Here is a 13,687-nt window from a genome sequence, read left to right as displayed (position 1 = left end):
CTGTATGTGATATTATTCAAGATTAATTAAATATCATTGTTAGAACTCCTCTTGCCTTTTAAAAAATAAAAGTCATAATGTTAACAGGCTTTCTTCAAGAAATGAAAACAACCTTTCTTTAAAAATTAAGGTAGCAACTTTTAAAAATTAAACACTTTCAAAGAATATTCCTTTTAAACAAAGATAGCAGACACTTCGAAGAAAGTTAGATTATGGAAATTTTAATATATTTGCAAGTAAACATTTTTCAAAATTTTCTAAAATCTTTTAAACTTAATCCAACTTTTAATAATTTTAACACACAACATAATTTAACACTTAAAAAAAGATTTAACTTCAAAATTCTTTATAATGCAAACAAAGTTACACATTATATAGTCCCCTGATTTTACAACTGGTTTAAATTTTGTTACAATTGTTTGAAATGTGATATTTAAAAAAATTGTTTGTTGACCATTTTGAGTATGTTGCTGTATAGTTTAAAGTTTATATTTCCAGAAAGAGCCTCAATTTATGACAGTGAGCTTATGAAAAATTAGACTTTGATTTACAATAGCTTGCTTAGTAATGATTTTTTTCCAGGAAACCAGGTCAATTTGGTCATAAAACCAGGGGTCTACTGTAAGCAAAAAAATGTCAAACATTATTAAAAAATGATCTCTTACATCTATCATTATCATACAATTTTTTTTATTTGTATAAATATAAATGTATATATATTATATGATTTGAAATAAATACAAACATTAGTTACAAAATTTTTAGATAATGTATGCAGTAAATTAAAGAATAGTAGATCACTCCAATATTTAGTAAGAGAAAGAAATTATTTACTTAGAAACATACTTAAAATAATATTAATAAATGTGTAATAAAATAACTGCAATTATTTGCAATTTCATGTGATAAAAGTGAAAAGTAGAAACTTAGTATTTTTTAAAATTTCATAGTGATGTATTTAATTAGACTTAAATTAAATTTTCCATATCTTTAAAAAAAAAGTAAATATATTTATAGATATATGACTAACTGGAGCAATTTATGGAATATTTAATATTTTACGTACCATTCTTTTTTGCAACTTTAATAAAAGATCCAAATTTGCTTTGGTTGTATTGCTCCAGATAAAATTCCAATGTTAGAAAAGGATAATATACAATAGAAACACAAGTTATCAATAGTATTAAAAATTATATTTAAGTTTAAAATAATATAACTTGGTTAAAATAAATATCTAAATTAATTAATTTATTATTAATTAGTTTTAATTAAAATGTTTAATTTAATAAACTTAAATCAACTAAAGTTTATTAAATTTTTTTTATAAATCAAAATAATTAAAATAAAATTTTATATAATTAACTAGAATAGAAAAAATAAATAAATAAAAATTAAGTTAGGTTCTTTATTTAACTGCAGCCAATTTTCAATTTTGTATTTATTTCTGCATACAGAATAACCAAACTTCTCATAAAATGATTAAAAATGCACTTTAAACATTTTTATAAGTTGTAAATATTATTCAGTTATGAATATTCTTTTCAGGATATCAATTATGTAAGTTCAATTTTTTATTAAAAATTATCAGTGGTATTTTGAGAGAGTGAAATAATCGGTTATAATTAAATTATTAAGCATCTTTAAATATAAATTATTGGTAGCCTCTAGAGATACCTGTGAGCGATAAGACTCTTTCATCATACAGATGTAAATATTAATATAATTCACATGATTATATAACTTATTTAAATAAATATAGTATTGTGAATGTATACAGTATAATGTAAATGAAAAATTTGTATTTTAAAGCAAAGTCTATAAAATCTAATTAAAGCATCTTCCTGAAGATTTAAGTTCTTTAATGGTATAAATTTTTTCAATATAAACTGAAAAGTTTGGCCATAAAAAATATATCATCAGCATCTGAAAAATAATATATATGATCAATTACTCTCCATGAATTAAATATATACAAAAATATCAATTTATTGTTTGCAATATAAGCAATTTAAGAAAAAGTATTGTAATTGTTGGAATAATGTAAATATTTCTATTGAAAACAAAGAATGAAAATTTTATTACTTTAATTATGTATATTAAATCAGAAGACACTGCTTATAGAATAAGGATATTTTCAATTCTAACTTTCTAATTTTAATAATGTGCAATGAGAATTATACTTTCCTTTACTCAGCTGCTTACAAGTTTTAGTAGTAATAGATAACAATAGAGATATCTGACTACGACAACAAGAAAAAAAGGCATTCACAAATAGATTTTTAAGAATATCCAAGAACAATAATTAATAAATTTATATTTTCTACAGCAGTTAAAGTCCTCTATATATATATGACAAAACCAATAATCCTACTTTTTAAAATATCATAATTCAATATCATTTACAAAGTCTTAATTTTTTAATTAGTTACAAGAAACTTAACAAGAAAAATATTAAAAACTGAAAATATTTTTTGATTATTAATAGTATATGATTAAGATGTAAATTAGCATATTCAGAAAGCAAAAATCATAACATTAGTAATAGATTTTTATAAAAATATTCAAAATGGATTGGCTTGCATATTAATTGTTTATTCATTATTTAAATTAAACTTCCATTATTTTATAAACAAGAATAAAATCCTTTCATCAAATATTTTAATCATACTAGAAAATATATATTAAATATTATTCAAATTCTGATAAAAATACAAAATACCATTAGAATAAATAAAGTAAAAGATTGGAAAATAATTTCCAGTACAAACAATATGTAGATTTACTATAATATCTGTTTTATCTATTTACAAATATTGCATATTATTAAATGCTACAATTAGGACCAGTTCTGAAAGAGATATTTAAAAAAAATCTACATTAATAATGATAAGTATTAATAGCAGCTAATTAGATTATATTGTGACTTAAAATGTTAATCTGATATTGCATGGGTGTATTAAACCAATTTTCTCCATTATTAATATATTTGTTTATTCAATTATTCTTTGTAAATAATTGTACAGAGGATAAAAACTTATAGGTAAGAAGTACTTAAGAATTTTATTACTATAAAGAACTGTCTTTAAATTAAAAAGTGAATACAAAAGACAAATTGTACTTTCATATCAGTCAGTCAAATATTTACAACTTCTAAAAAGTTTCAAGTATATTAAATGGCTATTATTTCTGCCTAATACATAAATTGTTTGATATCAGATAAATTTTTCTTTAATATTCAAAACTAACTTATTTTAGAAAAAAACCAAACTTTTATTTACATCAGAAACATTTTTAACCTCAGTTCTTTATCAGCTGCATCAAACTAGTTATTATTTGACAACAAACTATTAATTCAAAAAACTTCTGAAATAAATAAAACTGTTTTAGCTCTCAAGTTAGTTGGTTTTGGATTTTTTTATTACAAAGTTGTTGTTCTTTCTCTAAATAATTTTTAAAGATTTTACATGAAATGTATTAAAATAATGTTTATAACGTCTTCTTTTTCATTTCTGCAGCAGTCAAGTTGAACTTGTTATACAAATTTTAAATTTGTTTAAAAGAACTTTTCTCAATATATTTATTACAATATTCTTGAACTTCTCATGTTTGCAATATATTTTTTAAAAGTTTTGTGCAAATCATTCATGTTTATACAATTACTTATGAATAAAATATAATAAAAATTTGAATTTATTAAAAAATTTTAGTGATTGCATGCAAAATAATTCACTTATATATAAAGATTAAAAATATTAATTAAGACTGTTTTTAATGAAAAAATATTTAATTCAAACATTTAAAATAGTAATAAATTATACTAACGTGTGTGTTCCTAAAATAAGTCGATGTACAGAGTAATCTTTTCCTTCTGGCCTATAATAAAAATATGAAAAATATTTGTAATTATATTAGTAACTTATAAATTTTCCCATCAAGAATAACAGACTATATTAATATAGTAAAACTTAATAAAATAACTACTAAGAACAATATTTTATTGAAGAAAAATTTAGTGTACACCACAAAATTTTTTAAAAACAATATTTTTGATATTTTAAGTATAATTTTATTAACATTAGTCCATTGGAATTATTATCTATTAATAGGACTTATTATACCAATTTAACTTTCATCCACAAGTTAAATCAGTATAGTAAGTCCTATTAACAGATAGTCACAATAGACTACTATTAATAAAATATTTCTGGTAGATTAATTTTATAAGTATTTTTATCATAAGTATCTTCACGAAAAATATTATTGGCTGAATTCAATGCAATTTTAAAAATTTTTTATCCAGATTAGCTCTGTTAATGGCTTGTCTAAAATCTTTAAAATTATTACAGGTTGACAAATTAATATAGAAGAAAGATGACAACTTTTTGGACACTCACTGGACATGATAACCAATGCTTGTTATAAGCAAAGAAAGTAATAACTTACTAACCTTGAATTTAAAATTGCTATTTTATATTTGATGCTTTATATTGTTTATAAAATATACATGTTAAGATGATTAATAATTTAAGTTACAAATTTGACTTTAATATAAATTATTATACAGTGCAAAAATTATAACAGGTCATGAGACTGGTTGGAAATAAAATTAATAATTGAATAAACTTTAAATTTATTCAATTTTTATAGTTTTATAAAACATCTGGAAGTCCCGAGATTTAATTTGAGCCTCATGATAAATTTGATCAGAGAAAATTGTATGAACTAAGTAACTGTTTGTTCTTAAATATATAATTATCATATTAGAATTAAGATATAAAGAAATAGGGCAATTGTATTTTTTGATAAAAAAACAAGTAAATGTAGTTATTAGGAAAAACAAATTTCAATATATCATTTCAGTTTATTAAATAACATCATGTTGTAAAGTCTGCACTGTTTTAGCAGTGCAGACTTTACAACAAGAGAGAAAAAATAATAAATTTACTAAAATAATCTTTTAGGATTATTTTAGTAAATTTTATTATTTTCTCTATCTTCCATACAATTAATGTTTTAATAATTATTACAAGTTTTCAAAATTAATAAACCTTTTAAATACAAAATGAAAATATACTTACTTTGTCACATCAGGAAGCCATTGTGTTGTCAAACTTGGCCATTCTAATGCATGAGTCATTACCAAATCATAAAGAAATGGCGTATTCTTTTTCCATATTCTATACTCTTCATTAATAACACGTTCTTCAACTAAAATAATGACAAAACAAAAATATTCAATAATAATATTGGCTTTTCAATTTAAATTCAAAATTTTACATTTTCAAAAGTTCGAAATACCAAAGTAATCTGAATGGGTTCATGCATGCTCAACTTACAACTTCTGGCATGAGCCAAAAGTTGTAAGGATCAGAGAGTCAAGTTATTGCACATGCACTGTAGCTGAAGCAGTCTATTTTTGTGGTTTACATTTCCAAACAGTATCTTGATCAGACATGTGGATATGCAGTTACCAAAAGGAAACTAAGGCTATTATAATAAAAATCCATCCAAAACTGATCAATTAACTGTGATTCAGTTTCTTGTTGCAGAAGGTTATGAAGAGCTAAAATCCATTAGATCAGTGCTTCTTAAAGGGGCGATATCACCCCATCTCTATTCTGCATACACAGGGGCCCTCGCCTGTGTACATAGAATAGGGGGCATTACTACTAACGGTCATGACCAAGGGTACAGTGATCCAAAAAGTTTGAGAAGCACTGCATTAGATGGATGTCAGCAGTGTACGGTAGATCCTACTTTTTGTAAAGAAAGATGGTATTTAGTGTTCAGAAAAGATTGTGAATACATCACAACCAAATACATTCAGGCTCCAAGTAGTGTTAATAGCTGGCAGCATTAACAGTGAAGAAAGTAGATGACAACAATCAAGAAAATTGATGTGCAAGATTCTGAAGCCTAGAGTACCTATATTATTTCCTTAATTTGTCACCCTAAATCTTAATAAAGACACTTAAAAGAAGTTACTTCATGTTGGACAATCGTTTGATACACATTGTCAAAAAATGGTTTCAAGAACAACTAAAGACTTTCTTCCATAATGATGATATTAAACAATCATGAGGTGAGACACTTGTCTAAAGGTCAATGGCAATTACAATAGAGCATCGATTATCTGACTCAATTGGGGACTGGGCTTGGTCGGATAACTGAAAAGTCGGATAACCGAAAAGTATGAAAAAATACATTATTAGTATAGTGTATTAGGCCTGGTTTAAATACTAGCCTCCCTTTCATGGTTGAGCCAGTGCTGCCAGCTAAAACATGCAAAAATTTAACAAAAATAATATTAAAGTAGCCAAGACATAACCAAATATTGTAGCGCCACATCACTAGCGGACATTTGAATTTGCCGACTAGAACGCGGTCGGTTAATCAGGGGTCAGATAATCGATGTTCTACCGTACTTTTAATTGTATTTATGTTTCCTGAAAATATTGGTAAACTCATAACTTTTGGCTCATACCAATATATTACACAGATAAATCTCATTTTTATAAATTTATGACAAAGATTATTATTTTCATCACAAATTTAAAATTTCAAGAACCAAACAATTTTTAAACATCTCTTTTCATTTTTGGCAACACTAAACAATTTTAGTAATTATATTATGTTTGTCAATGCATATGATAAAAGACCAGTAGATGAGATTTCTGATTTACAAGATAATAATAATATGATTATAATTATCATTCCTTTTTATTACTTTTATTATTAATATTTGCTACTATTGTTATTAACAATAGTCCAGAGTGTATGAGGAAAAGGACATTATTTTATTTTTCACAAATAACAATAGTCCCTTAATCATATGTGCTGACACAAAGTTTAAAATTTATAATCCAAAGTATCATTAGAAAATTTCTTATTATTTATAGTAAAACCTAAAGTTAAAATCCAATAAAATTTAGTTAACTAAATCAACTAACCAGAATTAAAAATAAAAAACAAATAAAAATAACTCATTATACCTTAAAAACTTACCTAATTAATATTTTTACATATTTAAGTTTGTTAATGAGTATTATTGTATGTTCAGTTTGCTTTTTCTATTTTTCATAAATTATTTTATTTAATTGAATTAACTTCTTTTTAATTACAAAAAAAATATTCAAAATAACTCACATAATTTATTGTTATATATTGCCTGCTAAGAACATTAGTGACATAACTCTGAAATTATTAATTTTGAGTTATGTGCACCATGAGACTTCCAATCAATTAGTGTAATGTATATCATGTCATTATGCCATTACAAAATTTTCAAAACTGTAAGCTTCAAATCTTTAAGCTTTAGTGACAACTAAAATTTAAAACATTAACTAACTTGAAAGACATGAAAAACTAATCTTTTTTTGTTTGTATCTAGAACTACAAAAAAATATCAATTGGATAACTCAAATAGTTGAGTACGAATAAAAGATTTAATAAGTTTAATTATGGTGACACCAGCCAATGTTTACAGAGAGAACATCTTAGCCCTAACTAGAGAAAGAGAGAAGTTAAAATTCTCATTGAAATGGAAGTTGAAAAAAGTCTTTCCTATGTCAAAATACAAAAGATTAAAGCTTCAACAAAAACTATAAAAGCAATCATCTCAAAGTAGCATTTCATAGTTAACAGCAGGCAATACGAAGCTTTACTATATGCAACTCAGTTCGCTAATATTTAATTTTATTGTTAAATTTTTAAGTTCAAAATACTTTTGCTCAAGTAATTATGATTTCAACATAAGAAAAACATTTTAGATTAAATAAAAAGAAACTCATACAGATTGTTAATTAAGGAAACCGAAAATAAGAATTTATTAAAAACATGTTTAGTCTACTGTTTAGCCAGCTTCAACTAACTCTACGTAACTAAAATAAAAACACATCAGTATTTATTTATAGTAATTGAAATGTCCAAATTGTAAAACAGGTTCCCAACCTTTTTCATGTATTGACTGACCCCTTTTCCAGTCGGCCCATTCAATTTTATATATTACTAGCTGACCCAACCGCGTGTTGTTGTGGCTCAAAATGTATCTATTATAAATGTATAACACTTCCTCCGTGGGGGGAATTTCAAAAAATCCGTTCTTAGTGTACATTCTCTTGACGTAACCTATTAAAACGCAATTAAAAACGCAAAAAACCGCATGCAAAATAGATATAATAGAAGTCGAGTTCTTCACAGTAAGCCTTAATCCTGTCCCTCTCCCCGCTGGGGAATATCAAAAAATCCCTTTTTAGTGTATATTCTGTTGACGTAATCTATTAAAACACAATTAAAAACACAAAAAACCGCATGCAAAATAGTATAAATAGAAGCCAAGTTCTTCACGGTAATCCATAATCCTGTCCATCTCCCCCCCAGTGGGGGGAATTTCGACATGTATATTATATAAAAACACGTACGTATTCGAATGCAACGTGGTGTCAAAATTTCAAAGGAATCGGTAGGAACAAACGAACGTTATATTTTATTTATATAGATAGATAGAAAATGATCTGCTTTAGTCCATTCTCACAGAAAAACATAATGCCTCACAGAAAAGCAAACTTAGGTCGTCGGAAGTTAGCGCCATCTGTTGGACATAAAAGCCTTAATCCATATATAAATATATTTTTGAAAGGGGGGAAATGGTGGTCTTCACATATGCCAGAAACCTTCGCGGGAATGTATTAAACAACTTCCCAAAGTTTCATGGCAATCGGATAAATGGTATAGTAATGCATGAAGGACAAACAGACAACAGACAGACAAACATACATTCGTTTTTATATATATAGATATATTATACAATATTATTTTATATATAATATATATGCCATAACCAGGGCTTAAAGCAGTCATGGCAATAAAAAAAAGTGAGAAAAGAGAGTTCACACTGAAAAAAAGCTAATAGTGTTAAAATGAATGAAAACAGGCATTATTAAAAAAAAACACACAAACGAACACATATTTTGTATCAATAACATTGCATGTGATATTAGATTGATTATTAAATGGACTGATAAGATTAAATATGAAAATAGTTAGGCTGAGTTTATACTCCAGAAAAGTGACCAGTAAGACTGCATTAAGCCAGAACATGCCCGCATTAAGTTTTCATGTGCCCCGTACAGAATTCCCACCGTTACACAGCAAAGCAAATGGAATAGTAACATAACTACCAGAATGTGTTTCCATATAACATGCCAAATTTCAAATGCCATTTATTTCAAGGTACATTTTTTGATTTCTTCATAAAAAAAATGTAATTAAAGAAGAAAAAAAACAACTTCTGGCAGAATCAGTGGGTTGCATGTTCATTATATAGCAGGGGTGGGCAAGCAAAAGTTCAGTGGGAGCCGAAATGTAGGTTTTGTAAAATGCATGGGAGCCGCAGTTCTGTACTTTTTTATTCTGTACTGCAGTTCTGTACCTGGATTTTATTATATAATATAGAACAAGTATTGAATTTTTTTAATAAACATATTTTCACAAAATTGCAGAAGAGGTTGGAATCTAAATAGGGTTGTGCCATGATATTTTAACAGAAAAATTGAACATACATCAAGTTGCAGCAAAATTTGTGCCTTGAAAAAGGAAAATCTGTGGAAATAAAACTGTAAAAATAATAATAAAAAGCAGAAATTAACACTTTCAGCAAGAGCCACATAAAATTCAAACAGAGCTGCATGCGGCTCTCGGAGTCTCATTTGCCCACGTCTGTTATATAGCAATACCACTAGTAATTGTGACCCAATCATTTATTTGGTAATTTTATCAATATTTTTTAAATGATTAAAAATAAAATTACAGCATTCATTACTGGTAATACTAGTCTCCAAATCTATTCCCCTGAATACAATAAAACAATTTGTTAGTCATTTGACCCACAACTGACAGAGAAGAGTTTATGAAAACAATGTAATTAAACATTTAGCAGTTTGTTGTCCTTCACCGTGAAGAACCGGCAGAGTTTATTACTTTCACGGGAGAAAATATACAAAGCTTTCTACTACCCTCAAGTTGAAAAATATACAATCCCATGAAATTTAACAAATCTGACGTTAATAAGCAAATGATGAAATTATTTACAGAGAGTTGATATTTCATAAGTTTAGTTTTTTGCTCTTATAGATCAAATTACAGAAATTATAAATAAAAATCTCATTTTTTAAAAATTAAAATCATGAAATTTCGCTCACGAAAGATCGAGATGGAACGTACACTTTTCATTTTTATAATCGCTTTGTTTTATTAGACACAGATATTATTCCTATATAGATTTATTAATTACTAGCTGACCCGGGCCACGCGTTGTTGTGGCTCAAAATGTATATTATAAATGTGTAACACTTCCCCCATAAAGGGGATTTCAAAAAATCCCTTTTTAGTGTATATTCTGTTGACGTCACCTATTAAAACGCAATTAAAAACGCAAAAAACCGCATGTAAAATAGAATAAATAGAAGCAGAGTTCTTCACAGTAAGCCTTAATCCTGTCCCTTTCCCCGCTGGGGAATATCAAAAAATCCCTTTTTAGTGTATATTCTGTTGACGTCACCTATTAAAACGCAATTAAAAACGCAAAAAAACCGCATGTAAAATAGTATAAATAGAAGCCAAGTTCTTCACAGTAAGCCTTAATCCTGTCCCTTTCCCCCGTAGGGAGAATTTCGACATGTATATTATATAAAAGCACGTGCATATTCGAATGCAACGTTGTGTCAAAATTTCAAAGGAATCGGTAGGAACAAACAAACGTTATATTTTATTTATATAGATAGATAGAAAATGATCTTCTTTAGTCCATTCTCACAGAAAAGCATAATGCCTCACAGAAAAGCAAACTTAAGTCGTCAGAAGTTAGCGCCATCTGTTGGACACGAAAGCCTTAATCCATATATAAATATATTTTTGAAAGGGGGGAAATGGTGATCTTCACATATGCCACAAACCTTCGCGGGAATGTATTAAACAACTTCCCAAAGTTTCATGGCAATCGGATAAATGGTGTGGTAATGCATGAAGGACAAACACACACACACACACAGACATACATTCGTTTTTATATATATAGATAATAAACATACATTATGTATAAAATTACATTAAAATAACACTGTAATTAATGTCTGAAATGAAAAAGTAATTGAATCGAGTCTCGCCTCCATATATTAACGCGTTGTTATGGGGGGCTTAGTAGAAGCTGTAATTTTCTGGGGAGGGCACCAAGTTAACTGCGTGGGGGCCAAGCTGTAATTTTCTGGGGAGGGGCACCAGGTTAACTGAGGGGGTGTGCCCACCCATGCCCGTTCCTGGCTACGCCCATGTTAACGCGCCACAGTAATTAATTGATTACGTTGCATCAAATTAAATAATTTATAAAAATTGAAATAATAAATATGTTTATAAAATAATTGGCTGTATCTGTTCACAATGATAATGTAAAACACACTGTACTTATAGTTTAGCATTTCCGATATTTAATTTATTTTTGAATTTTAAAATATAAGAAAAACAATTTTTTAAATAAAGTTTTACGCATTTATATCTGCAACTTTAGATAATACAACGATATAAGAATCCATCAAAAAAGTTAATTAATAATAATTAAAATCAAGAAAAAGTATAAGTTTCTTTCGAGGTAAGGAAACTTGTAAAAAGTCAGGTACGCGATCACATGATGCCCGTCTCCCCACTTTGCGTAACCAAATGGTCGAGGTTGAAATAAAACCCCAGCAGAAGTAAAAACAAACATCGGCGCATGTATAGGACAATAAACTTGAACGGGAGCAAAGATGAGACATGACACCATGTAATTTATGCTAATTACTTTCTAATATTAAAATATTAAAATCTTCAATAAATTATAATTAAATTAATTTTTTGACTGAGTTCGACTAGAAGCATATCGAAAAGCTAGATTAAAGTGAAAATAGCGGTTTTTCGACGCTAAATATTTACAAATTAATTTTTTAATTTGGTGCCGGATTGACCGCAGCTGTTCGAATGCGCACGTGCATGAAGAGTTTTATAGTTTGTCGAAATGGAAAATGAAGGACACCGTTAGAATGCAGAAAACCATGGTGCATGCCAAATATATAAGCACCCACTTAAAACCAAACTTTTGTCTTTGTCTAAAGATTGTCTCTACAGAAGTTATTAATATTTAGGATATTAGTTTAAAATCTTGTATTTCCTGGCACGAGATTCGCTCGATCTTTAATTTTACAGAGTGCTAGAAAGATACAAGCTTTGAAACGAGTGTCCTACAACATTTTATTTAATAATAACAGTAGAAATCAAATTTATTATTGCTCAACAATTATTTTTTCGGTTTTTCTACGGTAGTCAAAAACGAGTAAATGTCATCGTTTAAGCTAAAGAATAGCAGGCGGTTGGGAAGAAGTTTGCTTAGCAACTTACTTCAGAAAGTATTGGGTTCTATACGATTTTCCGTTGCTAAAACATGAGTTTCTACTGTTAGTATTAAATAAAATCTATTTCTTTCTTTTGTCCACTGCGCTTAAATAAATACAAATGCTAAAAATAATGCTGTATAAAAATCACTCTTAACGCCGAACTAGAAGTGTACTTGACTTAATGCAGCGTGATTATATCGAAGCGCTGCGGAGATCGGTATTTCACAAGGATACAAGCAAGGAGAACCCACGTGCAAATTCCTACAGCATGTGCAGAGTATCAAGCTTTCGGAAGCTCCTCGTTTTGTTAGTCTATATAAATGTAGTACACTACATGCGTGTACGACAGTGCCTTAACATGTTGCGCACAGTCCGTAAGGCATATGGGAAAGTGCTGGTTGATATTTCGCTCCTGAGCGCATTTACAAAAAAAAAATTTCACATGGGAAGTGAAAAAAGCTAAAAAAGTGAGTTTTTCTCAGAAAAAGCTAAAAAAGAGAGGAGCTATGAAAAAAAAGCTAAAAAAGCGAGTCACTTTAAGCCCTGCATAACCTCTTACTAATTTTTAAAAGATATCTTCAAACTTTCATTTAAAAGCAAAAAAAAAAAAAAAAACGTGTAAAATATTTAATATCTTTAAAATAATTTTTTAACATTTGGAAATTATTACTGAGCTCAAACTTTCATTGCCCCTTAGTAAAACAAAATGCTTTGACTCAAAGTTTATATTTAGTTACAACAAAAAATAATGTAAGTTTTAGGTAATAAAGAAATTACGACTTTTACAAAAATGTCTGCCTAGAATAACAAAACTCAAGAAAATTTGTCAATTACTATAGAATTTAAATAGAGTGATACTCAATTAGCATATTCTAATCATCTTGAGCTAAATTTTGGAATTTTTAACTTCTCTATCAAAACAAGACTATATTTCCTATCTATTAATTTGATGTAATGGTTTGTACAAAAATAAATTTAGGCCTACTTATTTTACAGAAGAAAATGGTTTTCCACTATGACTTATCCATAATCTATCCAATAATGTAAGACACCAAACATTATCATAGAAAACAATTTAAGAAAAGTTAGAATAACAATGATTTGACTACATGACCTTAATTTAAAAGAAAAGAAAAAAATTGCTGTCAAAGGAACATAGCAAAATTTACAGAATTTCAATAGAACTAAATATGAAGCATATACAGTAAAACATGTTAATGTGACTACTGAAGGGACCAGTAATCTTACATAGGTGGTCAACCTTAAGA

General features: G+C 27.6%; 1 protein-coding gene across 2 annotated transcripts in view; it reads right to left on the bottom strand.

Moving 5' to 3' along the window:
* Positions 1-13,687, bottom strand: part of LOC136972409 (histone-binding protein RBBP4-like) — a 61,351-nt gene that overhangs the window by 14,944 nt on the left and 32,720 nt on the right. Inside the window, exons 4-6 of one of the 2 annotated variants that reach the window (XM_067267004.1) lie at positions 5,079-5,208; positions 3,823-3,873; positions 1,067-1,081 (exon numbers count right to left, since the gene is read on the bottom strand). In XM_067267004.1, the coding sequence (XP_067123105.1) occupies positions 1,067-1,081; positions 3,823-3,873; positions 5,079-5,208 (196 nt within the window). The remainder of the gene's footprint in view (positions 1-1,066; positions 1,082-3,822; positions 3,874-5,078; positions 5,209-13,687) is intronic. The other variant, XM_067267005.1, reaches the window with a different exon arrangement.

This window comes from Centruroides vittatus, unplaced genomic scaffold (assembly GCF_030686945.1).
Source record: "Centruroides vittatus isolate TY-2023 unplaced genomic scaffold, ASM3068694v2 contig_290, whole genome shotgun sequence".
Classification (NCBI taxonomy): Eukaryota; Metazoa; Arthropoda; class Arachnida; order Scorpiones; family Buthidae; genus Centruroides; species Centruroides vittatus.
This window is presented reverse-complemented; position numbering and strand designations above follow the sequence as displayed.